Here is a 17,907-nt window from a genome sequence, read left to right as displayed (position 1 = left end):
ACCTCCAGGGCCGGTGAGTCCAGCACCTCCCTGGGCAGCCATTCCAATGCTGACCACTCTCTCTGCACAGAATTGCTTTCTAATCTCCAGCCTAAATTTCCCCTGGCAGAGTTGAAGCCCATGCCCCCTTGTCCTATTGCTGACTGCCTGGGAGAAGAGCCCAATCCCCACCTGGCTAGAACTGCCCTTCAGGTGGTTCTAGAGAGTACTGAGCTCACCTCTAAGCCTCCTCTTCTCCAGACTAAACAAGCCCATCTCCCTCAGCCTCTCCCCATAGATCTTGTGTTCAAAATCACTCAAGTGCAATGCCAGGATCCTTTTTCTCACGTGGCAATTGCAAAAGAGAATATATAAACAACCCCCGAGCACCCTTCTCCAGGGATCACAGGCCACCTAAATCCCATCTCCGCGGCCAGGATGGCCCTGGAGCCGCCGGCGCCAGGACACGGGCTGCGAGCAGGAGCTCCCGGCCCCACGAGCTTCCCGGCAGTATCGATCTCCCAGCAGTAACAGCTGGTATAATTTTGCTTAGCTTCAAATACCTGGCGATCATGAATTCTTTGGCCACAAGGTTATAAAGCATTCTCTAAAACATGAGAAAAAGATTAAGCCTGCTTATAGTTAATAATATACTGTACACTGTCTATCAAGCTGGCTGTTTGCTATTGAGAGCCTACTATTAGACACTTATTTAAAAGGCCTTTCAAGGCTTCCGAAGAAAGTGCAGTTATGCATTTTTTTTTCTGGCAAGAACTACTATAGATAAACATCAATTCACTCCTGCAGATCACAGTCGCAGTAAATAAATTTTTCAGGAAGCTAAGTTCCATACAAAGCCTCCTCAAAGCTCCCATTTCACACAACATCAATGTTTGGCCTCTGAGAAATAAAAAAGCTGTAAGGTTGCTTTATCCAGAGCTAAATTATCAATTGCAGCTGCTTAAGAAAAAAATAAAAATAGGGCATTTCAATGAGAAATCAGTGCGGGAGGTAAACAATACAGTTGCTAGATGGCTAGATGGTTAGAGACAAAACAGGGAAAGATGGGGATTTTGCTGGTGATTGATCTGGACCTCCTGTGATGGCGTCTGCAGCCCCGCATGCATTGCTACAGCCCCAAATGCACCATTGCAGCCCCAAATGCATCGGTGACGGTGAGGAGGGAGCAGCCAGCTCCAGGCAAGCTCAGCAGCCAGCGCTCGCGCTATTTTCTTTTATGGTTTTTTAAAGTAGCGGTCTGGGATTATCCATTATAAAGCATTTGTCACCAAAAAAAAAGCAAAAAAGAAACAAACACGCCAGTTATTATGGTAAAAGCCACATCTCCCCGGATCTCTCGCGAGGTGGGACGGAGGGAGAGCGGTGCCGGATTCCGCCGGCTCAGACAGCGGGAGGGAGTTCCAACCCACTGGGATCCAAAAGTGCTTTTCGAAGCAGCTCGCCAGGATTCTGCCATGGGATGGGAAGGGAGGGCAGGAAAAGCATCTCAGCTCAGCCCTTCCTAACGAAGCCCTGGCCATTTTGAGCAGCATTCCAGAGAGCTGCTGCCCGCTGCCTGCCCAATAATCCAGCCCTTGGGGGGTACATCCATACCCTGCCAGAGCCAGGACTGTGCTAATATTCAGGATGCTCCATCTGCTCTTTAAATAAAGGGATGCTGGGCTCTGTACTTGTTTAATTATGAGCTTAAAAAAAGGCCAAAATACAGAAATGCTTCCAGGGTCTGGTTGTGCACCCTAGTAGAAAGGCAGGGTTCTTAAATAAGAGAGCAAGGGATGGGTAAGGAGAACTGCTGCCAAAACACAGTCTGCACGTCCCTCCTAGCAAGACCTAATGAACTCAAATACCCTGTGGTGCCCAAAATTGTTGGAGCTTCATAACTCACTTAAAATTCATGGAGGAAAAAGGGCAGGGCTGTGTTCTGGTTTTGGTAACTCCAGATCAAACCAGCGCAGCTTTCCAGTAACACACAGGGTTGTACCTGCCAGCCTTGGCACTGGCACAGGTCCAAACTCATAGACCCCAAATGAACCCTGAGCTGCAATGGAACAACCCCCTCGCACGCTCTTCAATCGCAAATGAAGCAGCAAAGCTCCGTTTCCAAACCCACCGGTGCGGTTTGCTCGGCGGGGACGGCAGGACTGGCCCCAGCGCGGTTTTGGGTGAACCCTGTCTGGAGCAATGACGCTAAAACCCAGGGAGCCACCAGCGATTCATGCGCTCAGTTGTTAAACATAAGGGCAATCTGGAGAGTTAATAAGTTACCAGAGGAGCTGCTGCCTTGCCCAAGCACAAGAACTGGGCAGCTCCCCATTGCCTGACAGAGGCTAAAGACCCATCATCTCCATCAATGCTTCCTAAGCACTGGTTATTTAAAAGAAAATAATAAAGAAAGCCAGGTCAGCTGCCCCTCAGCTCTTTACAAAAATGTTTTTCTTTCAACTCATCTCAGAAAATAACCAGCAGATGCTCAACAGAGGAGCACATTTTCCATCACTAAAATAAACTTAATTCTGAAGTCGTGAACTTGTGACACTCATTGCTCTCCTGAAAATAAAACCGCCAGGGATGATATAATATGCATATTTAACCTTCTGATGTTGCTAATGTTTTTAGCAGAAACTGATACATCACCCGTGCCCGCCGACAGGCACGAGAGCCCAGAAGCTGGTGCTGTGGCCATTAGCAAACCGCTATTACCTGCGGAGTTATTTCTAGGTTATAGAAATGAGCTCTTGGGCTTATGGTATTGAAAGGGCTACGGCACCCAGTGCGACCAGGGAGCTCATCCCATCGCCAGCCAGAGGCTTTGGGACGCTGTTCCTGGTACTTAAGTCACCACCTCATCAAATCAACAAAAAAAACATATATATATATATATATATATATATATATATATTAATAAATACACCAAATTTTAAATAAGAGGCAAGTCTTTCAAGAAAAAAAAAAAGGAAAAAACCTGCTGGGAGCAAGCCCCCACATATCCCTGATCTTAACTGATCCAAGGCAAGAGGGAAAATATTTATTTAGCTTAAGGAGATTGCCAGAAGGCACAAGTTTTAAAAGTAAAATGCCAAAGCACCCAGGGATAAACCATGCAAATCACCATCAGGACAAGTTCTTGTCTGTATCAATATCTGCCAGCAACAGACCGTCCCCAGCCACCAGCGCCCAGCCAGCAACCACAGAGTCGTCTGTACTCTAGCGAAACTTTCCCCGAAGTTACATTTACAAGATTTTTACCGTTTCTATTATTAAAAATAAAAAGGGTTTCATTTTCAGGGAGTCCTGTTACAGCAGTTGTTGAGCACTTCAAGCCCAAATTTCCATTTAGGAATGAAAATCTATGTCATGCACATCTTTACAGAAAGCAACATGTGCTTATCAAGATGCAATGCAGTATGTCAAGTTTGGGATGCTTTTTGTGTCCCAAGTAATAATACATTTTTAAAAAAGCACATCTGCCCAGGTCCCCATCCAGTATTTAACTTGTAATAGGAATGCAGTTCTTTTAGTACTCATGATGAAATCAAAGTTACTCCCTCGGAAACGTTGCTCACACTCAGGAATTTGTCCAGGACTGCTCAGCACCCCTGGGGTTTGTCCCCTGCTCTCCCAGCACCCACAAGCTCATCTTGAAGGTGCTTCTTGGTGGCCCTTGGGGACAGGAACTCCCCACAGGGTTGAGCCGAGCACCCCCAATGTGCTTTTCTCTATAAGATTTGGTGACTGGTAAGTAAATGGTAAGTAAATGTTTTTCCATCAATAACAACAGATAGATAAATCAAAGCTTCAGCGTCAGATCTCTTAAACAGCAACAGGGACGTCCTACCAAATCCGTAGATGAATCAAATACCTGGCCCGAGGCTGCAGATAATCCCCACGGTTTATTTTGGGGGAGCCCGGGTGAGGAAGGCGGGGGGCAGGCTCCGGCCCTGGCCAGGATTTGTGTATTAGTAAAAAACAAACAATCCTGTAAATAACGAGCCCCTCGTCCTGTCTCCACCACGCTCCTCTTATTGAGTGAGTCAGATGTTCTGCTGATTAAAAATTGATCCATTTCAAAATCTAATCAACAGAATAGGATTCTTTCATATGTTATCAAGGCAGCTGCTGACAACAAAAACCAAACCTGTTATTAACCCATGAACCCCAATGACCTGAACCTGGCTGGGCTCTGCAACTGTAAATTATTCAGTAGTCCAAGAGCAATACCCGTAAGCCTGATGAATTTACGCCCCGAGCGGAGCCGGTGGGGGTTAAAGCCAATATCACAGACCCAGGGGTCCCCGGGGACGCGGTTCATGACACGCTGCCACTCCGTGTCATGCCTGGGAATACATTACCGGCGTCTGCTCGGCTTCGCCTTGCAAATGTCTAGTCCTTTTTTTTCGTTCTTGTTTTTTAAATGACTTTCCGGATTCAGCACGGCACCATAGGGAGCAGCCCTGTGCCGCCAGACCCCAGGCAGCACGGCCGGTCTCTGCTCAAGCCCCAGGTCATCAGCATTGAGCAAAACTCATAGAGCAAACGGTTCGCACCCCTGCGTTAACCATCGCCCAGCATCGCTGCATCAGTCACAGAGGAACTGGGAAACTGCCACACGCAGCATCGGTCGCTGGTCGATCCACTCACTGTAAGAGGCTTGAACCGGAATGGGGAAAAATAGGTGCCACGTAAACCAAGCTCAAAGATAATAATGGCTCTTCTCTTAAATCAGAATGTATTTGTAAGTTTGATGACTCTCTGAGCTCTCCATAAAGCTCAAATAAACCCTGGGGAGCCCCCTCAGACTGGTCACAATTGATCCCGGCTCCACTCCGGACTAAACCCCTGGCAGGCTCCCGGTCAGACCTCCCCATGCACCTCAGCATCCTTCCAGGGACGCTGCCTGGTGGGATATCAGAGTGATTCAGACACGGAGAACACAGCAGGGTTTTGCCTCTTGATAAATCAGATATTCCATATAATTTCATTACATTACAAGGTAGATATCAGGGAATGACTCTTGGAAGAGAAGCTGAGCCATCCTGACACAGCCAGCGATTCATTCCTGTGATCTGCAGGGGGGTAAACAAACAACCCTTGGTTTGTCCGCCCATCATCATCGTCACCTCTCTGGGGATCACTGTGGCTCCCTCGGCGCTGCCAGGGCAGACAGGCTCACCCAGCACCGACCATCTACCCCTCCGCTCCCTCCTCACTATCTAATAATCACACTTGTGCAAAGCTGTTGCCGTACATACGGAAAAGAGAAAACATCCTTGGAGAGCCTAACAATCAGACAATTTTTAAGATCATGGAGCATTAAACCATTCCCAATAGGGTTTACTAATCAAACAGCCAAATCCTTCATAACCAACCAATCCCTACAGAGCAATTAAATCCTTCCCCTTTAAAACACTTGGCACGCCGTCTGGGGAGAAAAAGAAAAATTTGCAAAATTCATTTGATAAATTAACCAGGGAAAAGAAAGAAGTGAATCAAGCTTTGTTCTTTTCATTTTTTTTAATTATGGAATTCACAATGCCTGAATAATGTTTAATAAGAACTATGAAAATTCCTAACAGTATTACAACACAACACAAAAGAATTAACCTGGTTACCGTGAAAAATTGCATATTTAATTAAGAACAGAGAGTTCAAAACTATCCAGAGATTTCAAAAGTACTGTTGCCTAAGGGGCTAAATTACACGCTCGCAGTGCTGCTAACAGGGCTGGAGCGCGCAATCATTACCCAAGTGTCCCCATTAAGTGACAATGGGCAGATGACATCAAATTCATTTCAAAAGCAACAGGAATTGAAGCATTCACTTGGGTAGTGGAAGGCAAAGCGACTATCCTGCTGGTATAAACCAGACCCCTTGTTGATAAAGGCAATAATTAAAGAATAATGTTAATTAGCTGCTTTTATTTGAAAGAAAAGTGCAGTGGCAGGAGACGCCGCTACCTCTGCACTATGTGCCAAGTGGAGAAGGGAGCGGGAAGCGCTGCTGACCCTGGATGGCCACCAGCATCCTGGACGCGGTCATGACCGGATCCGTGCCATGGGCTGCGACCCACTGGCCTTGGGTGGCCACAGCACTGGGCAGCCCTCACCACCACTGCAATGGGGCCTGGGGAGTCAAAACAGGGTTGGGATCAGCCCACCACAGGTGCCGGAGGAAGGGGACTGGAGTGGCACAGCCAGAGCATCCCGCTCTGGCACAACATATGTGCCATGAGCAAATGCAGCAGCCTCCACTTGGGCACTGCTGAGGGGAACCTCATGAGACCCAGCACTAAGCTCTGCCCCATCAGGCTGGACACCAGGAAGAAATCGTTGCCGCTGAGGGTGGTGAGAGCCTGGCCCAGGTTGCCCAGAGAGGTGGTGGATGAACCATCCCTGGAGACATCCCAGGCCAGGCTGACGGGTCTCTGAGCAACCTGAGCTGGTGAAGATGTCCCTGCTCATGGCAGGGGTGGCACTGGATGAGCTTTGAAGGTCTCTTCGACCCCACACTATTCCATCATTCTATGGAGGGTGGTGAGCTGCTGCCCTGGGGGTACAGGGAGCTGCAGTACAGGGATCCCCAAGGACCTTCCTCCTGGAGAGCACCATCCTCCCCATCACCATGTACTGCTCCATCACACACAGGCATCATGGGGGCTTTTAGCAACACCCAAACCATGCCCCTGCTCTCCCTTCAGCCAAGAAACCAGGGTGACACGAGGGGCAACAACTACCCAGTTCCCTGGGGATGAAGCAACGTTTGCAAACCACTGCAAGAGCCACAGATGACAGCAGTTCACCCCACCGGTGTGATTAATAAAGAATAAATGTCCTCCACAGCCAGGCTGAGCAATAACACCGTCTCCAGCGCCAATGAGCGGCTGTGCTTACACCGCACATTACAAGACGCGCTGCCAGCACCAGGTAATACTTTATTATGTTATCCCGACGGAAGAAAACAAAGGATGCCCGAGGTCCTGACTTCGGTGTAAAACTGCAGGAGCGTTACCAAAGGCAACGGCAGTGTGCTTGGAGCAGCTGACGCACGGCACAGCTCCCACCACAGGAATATTTACACGGGGTTCAAATTGGTTATTTACTTTTTTAGCAAATCGGCGTTGCAGAAGAACTAGCTAGCACGCACTCGCCAAGCAATTAATATTAAAACGGCCACGCGTTAGCAGCGAGTCGCTTAAACTGCAGCTATATCAATACTCTGGGGTCCTGTTGCAGCTTTGGGGAAATCATTAAGTGCTACACCAAAGTAGTCAAAAAAATAATTACACAGCAAGGCCGTAATAGGGAAAAAAAAGGCACTGAAACCATTTTGGAAGGTGGCGCCGGTGTGTTCAGCTGTGTGAAATCAGGAAGCTCAACTTAAAAGAAAATCCACCAGTGGTGGGGATGCTGCAAAGCAGCTCTTTGGCAAACACAGCCAAAATAAATCATATTAAATGTAAAGATGAAGCTGAAGGAGCCCATCATCTTACACTGCCCTTCCAACAGGGTTCCCGCCTGCAAGCCCAGGGTGAGCAGGCATTGCTCCCCAGCACCCCAAATTCGAGTTGGGATCTGCCAGCGCCAGCTGGGGACGATGCAGGAAGAGGGGGATGCTGCTCATTAACAAGCACTGCAGTAAATAACAAGCACTTCAGCTTTCCAGGCTATCTAAGGCTTTTGGTTAGATTTTACTGATGACCCCCTGCGGCTGATGGCTTGCTGGCTTCGAGAGCTGCTTCTTCATGGCGCTGATACATCCTGGACCTCTTTAAAGATGCCCCAGGATCCTTAAAATGGGCAACTGAAACAGGGCACACAACCCTTTCAAGGGCCATTCTCTGCAGGGGACCACGGACAAGTGCCCAGTCACACAGCCATGGCATGGGCACAACAGCCACAATGCCACCAGGCACCTTTTTGGGGTGATTCGCAAGAATACTCCATCCCTTACACCCCAGGAGCAGGGAAACTGAGGCACAAAGCCATCGCCCAAGGGAGCAAGTGGGTGCTGGGACAGAGCCTGACCCAGCACCAGAGCAGTTTCATTCCATCCTGAGTCCCACGCTTCTCAGCCTGCAGTGGGAAGGGGACATGGGGACACCATCCTGTTATTCTATGGTGGGTCAGGAACAGGAATCCTGAGTTTTAACCCTCCAGCAGAAAAACCCCCACTGCCCCATGCTCATCTCCGTCCTTTCCACCCACTGAGCGCTGAGATGCTGGGATGAGGAACCCAGAGCCCCTGCTCATGCCCCCGAGCCCCCACCCCATTATCAAAGCCACGTCAGGAATGGGAGATCTTAGACACCAATCCCAAACGAACTGGACCCAGCATGGGGTCAAATCCTCCTTCCCACGTTTTGCTGCTTCAACAAGACACCAAAAGCTGCAGGAAAGCATGCATCACAAAAAAAGGGATAATTAAAGGAAACTCAGTCATAGATCCTAACGCAACATACACAAGAAAGTGTTACGAAAGGGGAAAACTTTTTAATAAAGTCTGCAAGTATATATTCCTCCTTTATCAACCTCAAGATTTATTGACCCAAGAAGGCATATTGACTGAATAAATCTTGATAATGACCCCAGCAGAAGTCAATACCTGCTTATTATCTCCCAAGTTGGGGAATTACATCTTTCGGTAATAGGAGCAGGATGGTACAAAATGTTCTGAGAAACTTCACCCAGGTTTTTTTTTGGGGGGATGGATGTTTCTAATGTGCCTTTTCCAAACCAAGAGGGAATCCGCAACACCATTAATACAGCGAGCGAGCTGTGGTGGGGTTTCTGTCTCAAGGTCTGGTAAGGGAGAGGCACACACCATCGCTTTTGAACCCTAAATTAACTGAATTTCAAGGCAGGCTCTAGAGGATCAGGATGCTGCAGCTCGTCATCACCCTCCCTCCTCCCTGCAAACCACGATCCCGCATTTTCAACTTGTTGTGCTGCACCGGCAGCTCCTGGGATAAATCCCTGAAATTCAAGACATGGGAATTCCCATAGCCAGGAATGTTCAGCGCCCTGATTACAGCAGCACCCAAGGGAGGAGGGAACAGCATCACCACCACCCCACAGGACACACAGCCACCCCGAGAACACAAATACACTGCTTGTTCCCACCAGCAAAAATAGGAGGGGAAAACATGGGAGCAGACGGGCCACTCCATCCCCCAAATCCGTAGGCAAGCAAAACCTTCTGCATTTAAACACGGTGCCTCTTTTGCCAACAGTTAACTTTCCATTCAGCAGAGAACACAGTAGCTATGGGACCGGAACACACAACAATTATGCCTGCATTTTTATTCGAAGTCTCTGCAGACGGCAAGAAAAATTAACTGAAGGGAGCAGCTCCTGTGCCAACATATGGAGGGAGATGAATAGCGAGTTCTGCACGCTCCGCCGAGGTTATCTAGCTAAGCAAGTACCTCCTGAAGGACTCACGGGCTGGGAGTGTACTGTTTGCTTAATCTGGTCATAAATAATAATTCAGATCAGCAAACGCTTTAATATTCAGCTCCACCTGCAGCACAGCAGCCCTGCTGAGCCCTGGCAAACTCACGGCCGCGAGGCAGCGGGTGGTGATGATGCAGCCCGGGGACCCCAAGGAAATGGCTCATCCCCAAACCCACCTCCACGCTGGACAACCCCCCCGGAGGTGATACCTCCCTCTGACACCTTCCCTCTGCTCCCACAAAATCAAATTATATATCCACCCTCGTCCCCTATTTGCCTCTTAGTCACAATCCCGTTCTTTTTCCCCTCTTCCACCAAGGCCACAGAGACAATCCACCAAACTGGATCAGGAGGCCAGCATGCACATCTCTAATGGGTTGCGGCACGCACACAATTAATTAATGGATTTATTAATTAGGGAAGAAGTCGCTCTTCAGGCTGAAATTGGGGTCACCAGTTTCTAAAGTGAGAGCTGCGGAGCTAAAGATAAACTCTCATTTTCTGCTGCTCTCTTCTTGTCTGGCAGCGTCTCAATTATTCAGCCACAGGAGGGGGGAAAATAAAAGGGAAAAAAAAAGAAAAATCACATTTCACTTTAGAAACTTCATGGTTCAACTTCGTACTGATGGACAACACAGGACCAACCGTGAGCGGGACCAGCAACATGGTCCATCTCGTTCTTCCCTTCACATATAAATTGCAAATACCAGAAATATCAAGTATTAGCTTCTAATGAAGGATTTTTGGGGAATGGTGGGATGGACGCTGCACCCCAGCCTGTCCCAAGGAGAGAGCTGCAGTGGAGATGTGGAGGAAGGTGACACCACAAAGTGGTCAATGATGGCGACATCCAGGGACACATGAGTCCCACAGTCAATGAGTGGTCATGCTGGAGCATCAGCTACGCTTCGGTGGTTGGTTCAGCTGAACCTCCTTAAGGGGACATGGAAGGGACAAGCATTTCTAGCTGCCACAGCCCTAGATCTCTAAGGAAACAGCGCTCCTGGGTGAAGGAAAGAAATGTCACTAGTGTCTCTGCCAATGGATGGGCTGCAGAGCACAGCTGCAATAGGAGACAGAGGAGAATCCACATGAAGAGCATCATCATGAATGCCATGGACACTGGGAACCTCTCAAAAGGAGCACACAACCATGAGACAACACATACCACCACAATGAGATAAACACCTGCAGAGAACGAGGCTTCATTAGTGCCACTGCCCCTAAATTCATGTTAATGGTTTAAACGGGACAATTCTGCAGCCCACATGCCTGGGGAGCACAAACCATCTTCGCAACCCCACAGCGCTTCTCAGCCACCCCCAGCATGGGCTGCACTTGCATAAACCCCAAGATTTCAGCTTGGAAAGACAAAAATCCCCCTGAGATGGGGCACCCAGAGCCCCCCCTCGGGCTCCCCCTCTCTTCCCCTTGAGCACAGCGACCGCGGGCACCACCCCACCCTCCACCTCTGCAATGCTGGGGTGGGAACGGATGGTGTCGGGTGCTGGAGGAAAGTGGAAGGTCCCACCATTTGCTCCATAAGAGCCCCCCAAAGCACACAGAACCCGGGGAATTTGCAGAGGTGAATCTCCCCCCCATTCACAGCCCCAAAAGTGCCCCCAAGATTATCCTGCCAACAGGCTGCTCCACCAGAGTGCAGTTAAGTTTATTAGTCCAAGCTCCAGGAATTAAGCTTCAGCCAAGAGGACTGATAGCTTATTTACTGCTGTCGTCTATATAAAGAAGAATTTTGACACATTGTTAAATGATAGCACATTTAGATAAGTCAAGCTGTCATATCATTTAATGGATGCCTAAACTCCCTCTGTAGCTGATATGCAAAATTTATGCACTTCAGAATATCATAAGGTTATAATATTTTAATCACATCCACAGTTGTGGGGTTTTTTTCTCCCCTAAACTTTGAACAGCTAAAAACCATTCCATCAACCACACCGCGCTGCGAGGCTCCCGGCACGCTGCCATCCGGCAGAGCCGAAGTTTCTGCCCAACTCCGCTCCCGCACGCGGAAAGCGCTTGCATTACAGGAAATAAAACGAAGAGCATTTTATTTGATGAACCAAACACTGGAGCCATATAGCCAGAGCTCATCTGCATAATGAGATGTGAAGACATTTATAAAAGATGGCTATAATCGGTCTCTCTCCTCTCACTCACGGTTGTATTTATTATCCCAAATCAGCAGCTCACAACTCTTGCTATTTTTTTCCGTTTTAACACAGATTAAAACGGCATCCAGCACGCGGAGCGTGTAATCCATACAATGCTAACCGGAAGATAATAAACCAAGAGCAAATTAAAACACAAAAAACCCACAAAGGTATGAATCCCGCTATGACTATTATACACAAGAAAGCTGTAAAAAAATACTGCATTAGTAATGTACACAATAAAACAATCTCATAACCCAGTGAAATATGTCTGGTATTATCTTTGATAGAATTTTATCTCTTCTCATTTCCGAGACTATGTGCTGTAAAAAGGCTCAACGCCGTCTCGATCAAAGTGCTGCCGAGTAGCACATTATCTACGTGTTTTACATATGCCCACCATTCATCAGGGTTGCTCAAACTCTGCCATTCTCAGCCAGCCCCAGGCCAGCAGAGCTTCTCAGACACATGCATTATAAAGAGAGAAAAAAATAAAAAAGAAAAGGCTCTTGGAAGAATAATAAATGGATTGTTTCCTTTTTTTTTTCTCCCTTTTTTTTTTTCTTTTTAATTATTTTTTTTTAATAGAGGGCATTAGGCCAAGCTGGCACAAGGTCACCTTTCCCACCGTGATCCCAGCAAGGCGGCAGAACTGCTGCCTGGACAGAAGTCAATCCCCAGCGCTCCCTCTCCAGCTCCATACCCAGGCACGGCCGCTCGGCCAAGCGGAACGGTGGGGAAGGAGAGCGGCTGCCCATCTCCCAGCCCAACTCTCCCCCCAGCAAGGCCGCCCCGACAAACCCACGGAAAAGTAGCTGCCAATATTTGTCTTTAAATAAAGGTCTGCGCGCACCCAAGAAAAGTCATTAGTGTGATGTAGCGAGGAATGCTTTTGTATCCCAACTGCTTAGACCCGTAATCCCTTCCCGACCACAATGCCATAAATGAGCAGTCATGGCAAACCGACCAGCCCTGGTACCTGCATTACTTTTAGGGTCGCGTATCGCAGATGTAGCACGTAATCTCCTTAAAAGCCAAAATGTATTAAACGCTGGAACTGTTGATACAGTACTGAAGCCCCATAAATCGCATTTCAATTTGTTTACTCCCCTATGAAGCATGCTGTATTTTAAACTCCGTAATATCCTACAGGGATAAACCCATTTAATATCCATGTAAATGAGCATTTCGGCTTTTGTAGTAGATCCAGGTTGGGTTTCATCCCATTATGTTGGGAGAGCTATTGTGTTAATTATCCACCTCCCCACTACATCGGCGCCTATTTAAGGTCACAAAACTGTCAGCATCCCCTGACAAACCTTCCCTCGCACACGTTAACAAAAGGACTTACCGTTAATTTCACAGACCGCGGGCACCACGGCGGGATACGGCATCCGTGACCTGCCCAGAGCCACAAAGGATCTCTCTCCCGCCGCATCCATCACAAGTCCCGACCGCTGGGTACCAGCCCTCACGCCCGTCGGCTCTCAGGACTGACCAGCCGCCCACTGACACCGATCGCCTACACCGACATTCAGGGCTGAGCGAGCCCCAGCACCGGCACCGCAAACCCCCGGCCCTGAATAACAATGGGAACGCGGCGGGGCCCCGGGCAGCCCCGCTCCGCCATCCCTCGGGCTACCGCGCATCCATCATCTCCATCAAGAGCCTCTGCCCTCCCAGCGCCCGGCTCCAAACACCAGCGAGGGGACGCAATTACAGAGCCGTCCCCGCTCCCGGGACAGGGGGGTGGGGACGGAACGACGACACCGGGGACACTTTGTAGTCCGCGGGCACCTGCGGCTCCGCTCCGCGGGCGGGGAGCGCAAGAAACTTGGCGGAGCGGCGCGGGGGGCCGCGCTCCCCGCAACTTCATCCCGCGGTAACTTCCCTCCCTCCCTCCTTCTCCTCCCGCCGGGGCGGAGCGGCGGCCGCCCCCCCCTCCCGCTCCCGGCCCCGCTGTCACCTCGGGGGCGGCGGGGCGGGGGCCGGGGCGGCGCGGCTCCATTGCCGCTAGCGTTGCTCCATGCTCCCGGGCGGCGCCGAACAAAGAGCGGCGGCGGCGGGGATCAATTTCTGATACCTATCGATGGGGAAAGGCGGGCGGAGGGAGAGAGGGAGGGAACGGGGAGGGGGGGGGAGAGGGAGGGATGGGGGCGGCCGCCTGGATCCCCCCCTCCCGCCGGCTCCTCCGCCAGCCCCGCGGCCGCCGCCGCCGCCACCAACCTGGAGCCGGCGGACATCAAACCGCGTCCGGTATCGAAACATCGATCCCACGTCGGCGGCCATCTTGGGGGAGACGGGCGGCGCGGAGGGGCGCGGAGCGGCGCGGAGGGGAGCGGAGCAGCCCGCCCGCCTCCACCGCCGGGGGCGGCCCCGCCGCCTCGCCCCGCCCGCGCTCCGCGGGGAGGGAAGGGGCCAAACCCGGGCCACCCGCGGGGACCGTCCCCACGCGGGTCGTGGGACCCCCCCTTCCCCTCCCGCGCCGGGGAAGGAGCGCAGACCCGCGGTACGATTGATTTCTTTAAAAACAAATCGGTGTTTTACAAACACCCAGCCCCGCGGGGAGGGGGAAATTCACCATCCGGAAGCTGCCGGTTAAACTTTTTCTGGTTGTTTTATTTTTATTTCTAACCTGACACATCTAGCACCTTTGACCTTGGTGGGAATGGGCATAGCAAACATATAGTACACCACGGCCAGAAAAATCCCCAAATTCGTACTGGTTTAGGACTACATTTTTAAATTACTTAATGCAATTGGGCTGTGAAGAATTTGACCAACTTCAACGGGAGAGTGGAACGCAGCCAGTAACGCTTGGGCAGTAACAAAACCTGTGCAAGAAATAGCCTCTTTGCTTTCCTACCAAAACAAATAAAGGACTGCGCGGTTTCTGCCTCACATCGCCCCGTATCCTGTTGTACCAGCCACACCAACATCTCAAGGGCTTTGAGCATTAATTTCCTTTCCCCGGGGTAAAGCGATAACCTCCCAGCAGAGCTGAGCTGTGTTTGCACTGTAGGGAGCCCAGCGCCGCTGCCCGTGACTCCCTTTTGAGCAGCAAAGGGCTGAGCTGCCCCTTCGGGTGCATTTTGCAGGAGGGTTTTCGCAGACCAAGCAAGCGCAGCATTTTAATATTACTGCTAAGGAACAGGTAACACCCTGAACTGTTCTGCAGGCACATGCACATCTCTGCACATGGAAGAGCCCAAGGCTCAAACCCACATCCCAGCTCCCTTCCCCAAAACCCAGTGTGACACGAGCTGAGCCACCCATCCCGTGGAGGGGGATGCAGTACTGAAGGGCTGCCCCAGGCTGCTTTGCCTCTGAAACTGCAAAGAGGACAAGGGTGACAGGCAGCAGCCCCTCAGTCACCAGTACATTGGTGTGCATGTGTGTGTGTGTCCATCTTACCTGTCACCACTTGCAGAGATCCCCATGATTGGAGAAGCTGAATGGAGATGGTTAACCATCCCAGCAGCCACCATTATCCATGTGCACGGACACCAGCAAACCCAGGACAAGTGCTCCTGCAGCTGTCACTCATAGTCCATCACTGTCCCAATCCCAAAGCTCCCAGCTCCTCTCGCTGCAGCGGATCTTGCGGCACTGGAGTCTCTTCCTGCACATGGCTGAGGATTAACGGCCCCTCCGCCATCCCGGGGGCTTGTCCCCACCTGGCAGCTGAGGCACCATCGTGCTGCTTTTACCTGCATTTTGCAGGACTCTTGAGATTCCACTAAAACGCAATAATTCAAATTCAGAAGACACCAAGGAAAAGCAATATCCTTCAAACTTCTGTCTGCTGCATGGGTGCTTCTGACTGTCACAGGGATGTGTCTGCTCCTTCCTTTCTTGCTGTCTGAAGTTCACCTGAGCCAGGAAAAGTGTCCAAAAGGATAAGGCAGACACCTAAAGTGACCTTGGCACCATGCTGTAGCATAAGTAGCAAGGAAACAATCTCATCCTTCTCATCTCTTCCAGTCAGAAAAGCTTGGAGCTGCCCACAATCCCACAATTGTAAAATGCCTCAGGCAGAAGAACAAGTGAACAGAAAATAAAAGTTCAGAGAGAGGAGTTGCAAGCGCCAAGGCAGTTTGTGCTGGGGAGAGCCTGGATGCTCCTGCAAGCCCTGCTCCAGCCTGTTCCCCACCTCCAGAGCTGGCTGGAGAAGGGGCTCCCATAGCTGATCCTCCTCATGGTGCTGCAACAAAAACATCCACCTGGAAGCACTGAACTGCAGATGCAATTGCAAACATCGAGCTGCAATCTTGACCCCATTGGCATCAGATGCAAACTCCATGGATGCTCTGACACCCCAACCACTGGGTGCCTCAGCACTGCTTCTGCTTGGGCATGTCCAGCTTTGCTCTGGGAACCCAAGCACTACAAGTAGACCCTCTCTTAACCCCAAAAATCAGAGAGCCTAAACTCCTGAGAAGCATCCAAATTTATAACGAGACTGGGTCTGCTGATGGTGCCAGGCAGGTGCTTCACCTTTGGCTTAATGAGCCTGTAATTAGCCAGGGGTGAGAGCACGGGCTGTGCAAGGTGGGATCCCCCCAGCAATTAATTTCTGTCCCTCTCTCAGGGCCATGTGCAGGGGGAGGTTTGTTTACAGGATGGGTCATTAGGCCCAAGTGGGATGGATGTTCTTTGCTGGAGTGAGTGTTGCTTTCTGCTGTTTGATACCAAGGTATCTTCTCCATGCCAGTGGTAGGGATAGCCCTGTCTGTTCTTGGTAAAGATGCTCCAGGTATCTGCTGTTGGGCATCATCAGAGACAGGTCCCAGCAAGGGAACCTTCTCCCTGTGCCCACAAAACTGTTCTCATGCCCATAAATCACTGCCCTGCTCTGCTGCCGAGGGAAAAGAAGAGCCTGCTCATAAATCAGAAATAAAACTAACTTGGCATCTTTGGTGAGCAAATTAAATTGTGGGATTTGGAGGAATGTTTATGTTTGGCCAAATCATTAATAAATCAATGGGAACTATAAGGAAGAGGAGAGGGGCTGTGCGCCATGCCACACAGAGGGATGGAGAGCAGGGGTCGCACACTGTGTCCCTGCTCCCCAGTGTCCCTGTGTCCCCTCAGGCCCTGTCCCAGTGGCCCCGGGGTATCCTGAGGAGAGCAGGGGGAGCCTGGTCCCAGCGTCCCCCCCACCACTCAGGGCTCACCCGCCCTGGGGAGCACTGTGAGGTGCAGGTTAATAAATCAGTTTGTCTCCAGAATGGTTTGCTTTGTGCGCCTGACAATAGCCCGTTGTAAATGGCAGCCCCTTGCCTCCTCTTCTGAAAGGCTTTTAATTAAAATATGGAAGAGGCTTTTCTGTGTACTTAAAAAAAAAAAAAAAAAAGAAAAGTTAGATTTCAGCACACTCCTATTTCAGACGTTAATTTATTCTTGCCTTCCTGTCGTTTGTGATTCACATGATAAGTCCTTTGTGCGGTGATCCGGCTCCATTAGGCAGCTGAGGGGTGAAAGACACACGGCAGCTGTGATGGTGAGCTCAGTTGGCCACCTTGCCCCAAGGATGGGCAGGGGGATGCCAGGACCCACACTGGGGACAGCAGTGCCATCAGGGCACAAGGGGATGAGTCAGGCCCTGGGGCTGGCCAGGAGCTCAGCCCAGGTTCAGCCCTGGGTGCAGCGCAGAAAAACCCTCATGGAGATCCAGCCAGCCACTCCTGGAGCTCTGTCCCCATCCAGCTGTCACCAAGTAAAGCTGGCTCCTGGGGGCCAGGAAACCCTGGCAGGGGTCCCACTGCCTCCCCTGTGCCCCCCACTGCAGGGTCTCTGTCTCCTCCAGTGGAAAAGCCAGAGGCCATCCCAGCCATGTCTGGTTCTGCCAGCCTGAGGCAGCAGGAGCCACCCCCCACGGTGGGGTACGGAGCTGTCCCAGTCTCTTTCCTGTATACTCACAGATGACTTAAAGATTTTGGAAAGTGTTGGTCTCTTCTTCCAAGTGATGGGACAAGAGGAAACAGCCTCAAGTTGCACCAGGGGAGGTTGAGGTTGGATCTTGGGAACAATTTCTTCCCAGAAAGGGCAGTCGGGCATTGGAACAGGCTGCCCAGGGCAGTGATGGAGTCACCATCCCTGGAGTGTTGGACAGACACAGAGATAAGGTTCTCAGGGACATGAGTCAGTGCCAGAGTTGGGTTAACAGCTGGACTTTATGATCTTGAGGGTCTTCCCAACCAAAATGATTCCCTGATTCTATGAAGGTGTTTGAGAGCATGAAAGCTCATTACCGCAGGTCATGAGAAGTAGCCTCCTGGCCA

General features: G+C 50.5%; 1 protein-coding gene across 5 annotated transcripts in view; it reads right to left on the bottom strand.

Annotated features, from left to right (window-relative positions):
• CUX2 (cut like homeobox 2) overlaps positions 1-13,986 on the bottom strand; it is a 65,037-nt gene extending 51,051 nt beyond the window's left edge. For 3 of the 5 annotated variants that reach the window (XM_065851461.2, XM_065851465.2, XM_071815797.1), the window contains exon 1: positions 12,975-13,510. In XM_065851461.2, the coding sequence (XP_065707533.1) occupies positions 12,975-13,061 (87 nt within the window). In that variant the 5' untranslated portion in view covers positions 13,062-13,510. Of the gene's footprint in view, positions 1-12,974; positions 13,511-13,589; positions 13,658-13,849 lie in introns of those variants that run through there. The other 2 variants (XM_065851463.2, XM_071815795.1) reach the window with 2 other exon arrangements.
• Positions 13,987-17,907: the final 3,921 nt, after the last annotated feature.

This window comes from Patagioenas fasciata, chromosome 17 (genome assembly GCF_037038585.1).
Source record: "Patagioenas fasciata isolate bPatFas1 chromosome 17, bPatFas1.hap1, whole genome shotgun sequence".
Classification (NCBI taxonomy): domain Eukaryota; kingdom Metazoa; phylum Chordata; class Aves; order Columbiformes; family Columbidae; genus Patagioenas; species Patagioenas fasciata.
This window is presented reverse-complemented; position numbering and strand designations above follow the sequence as displayed.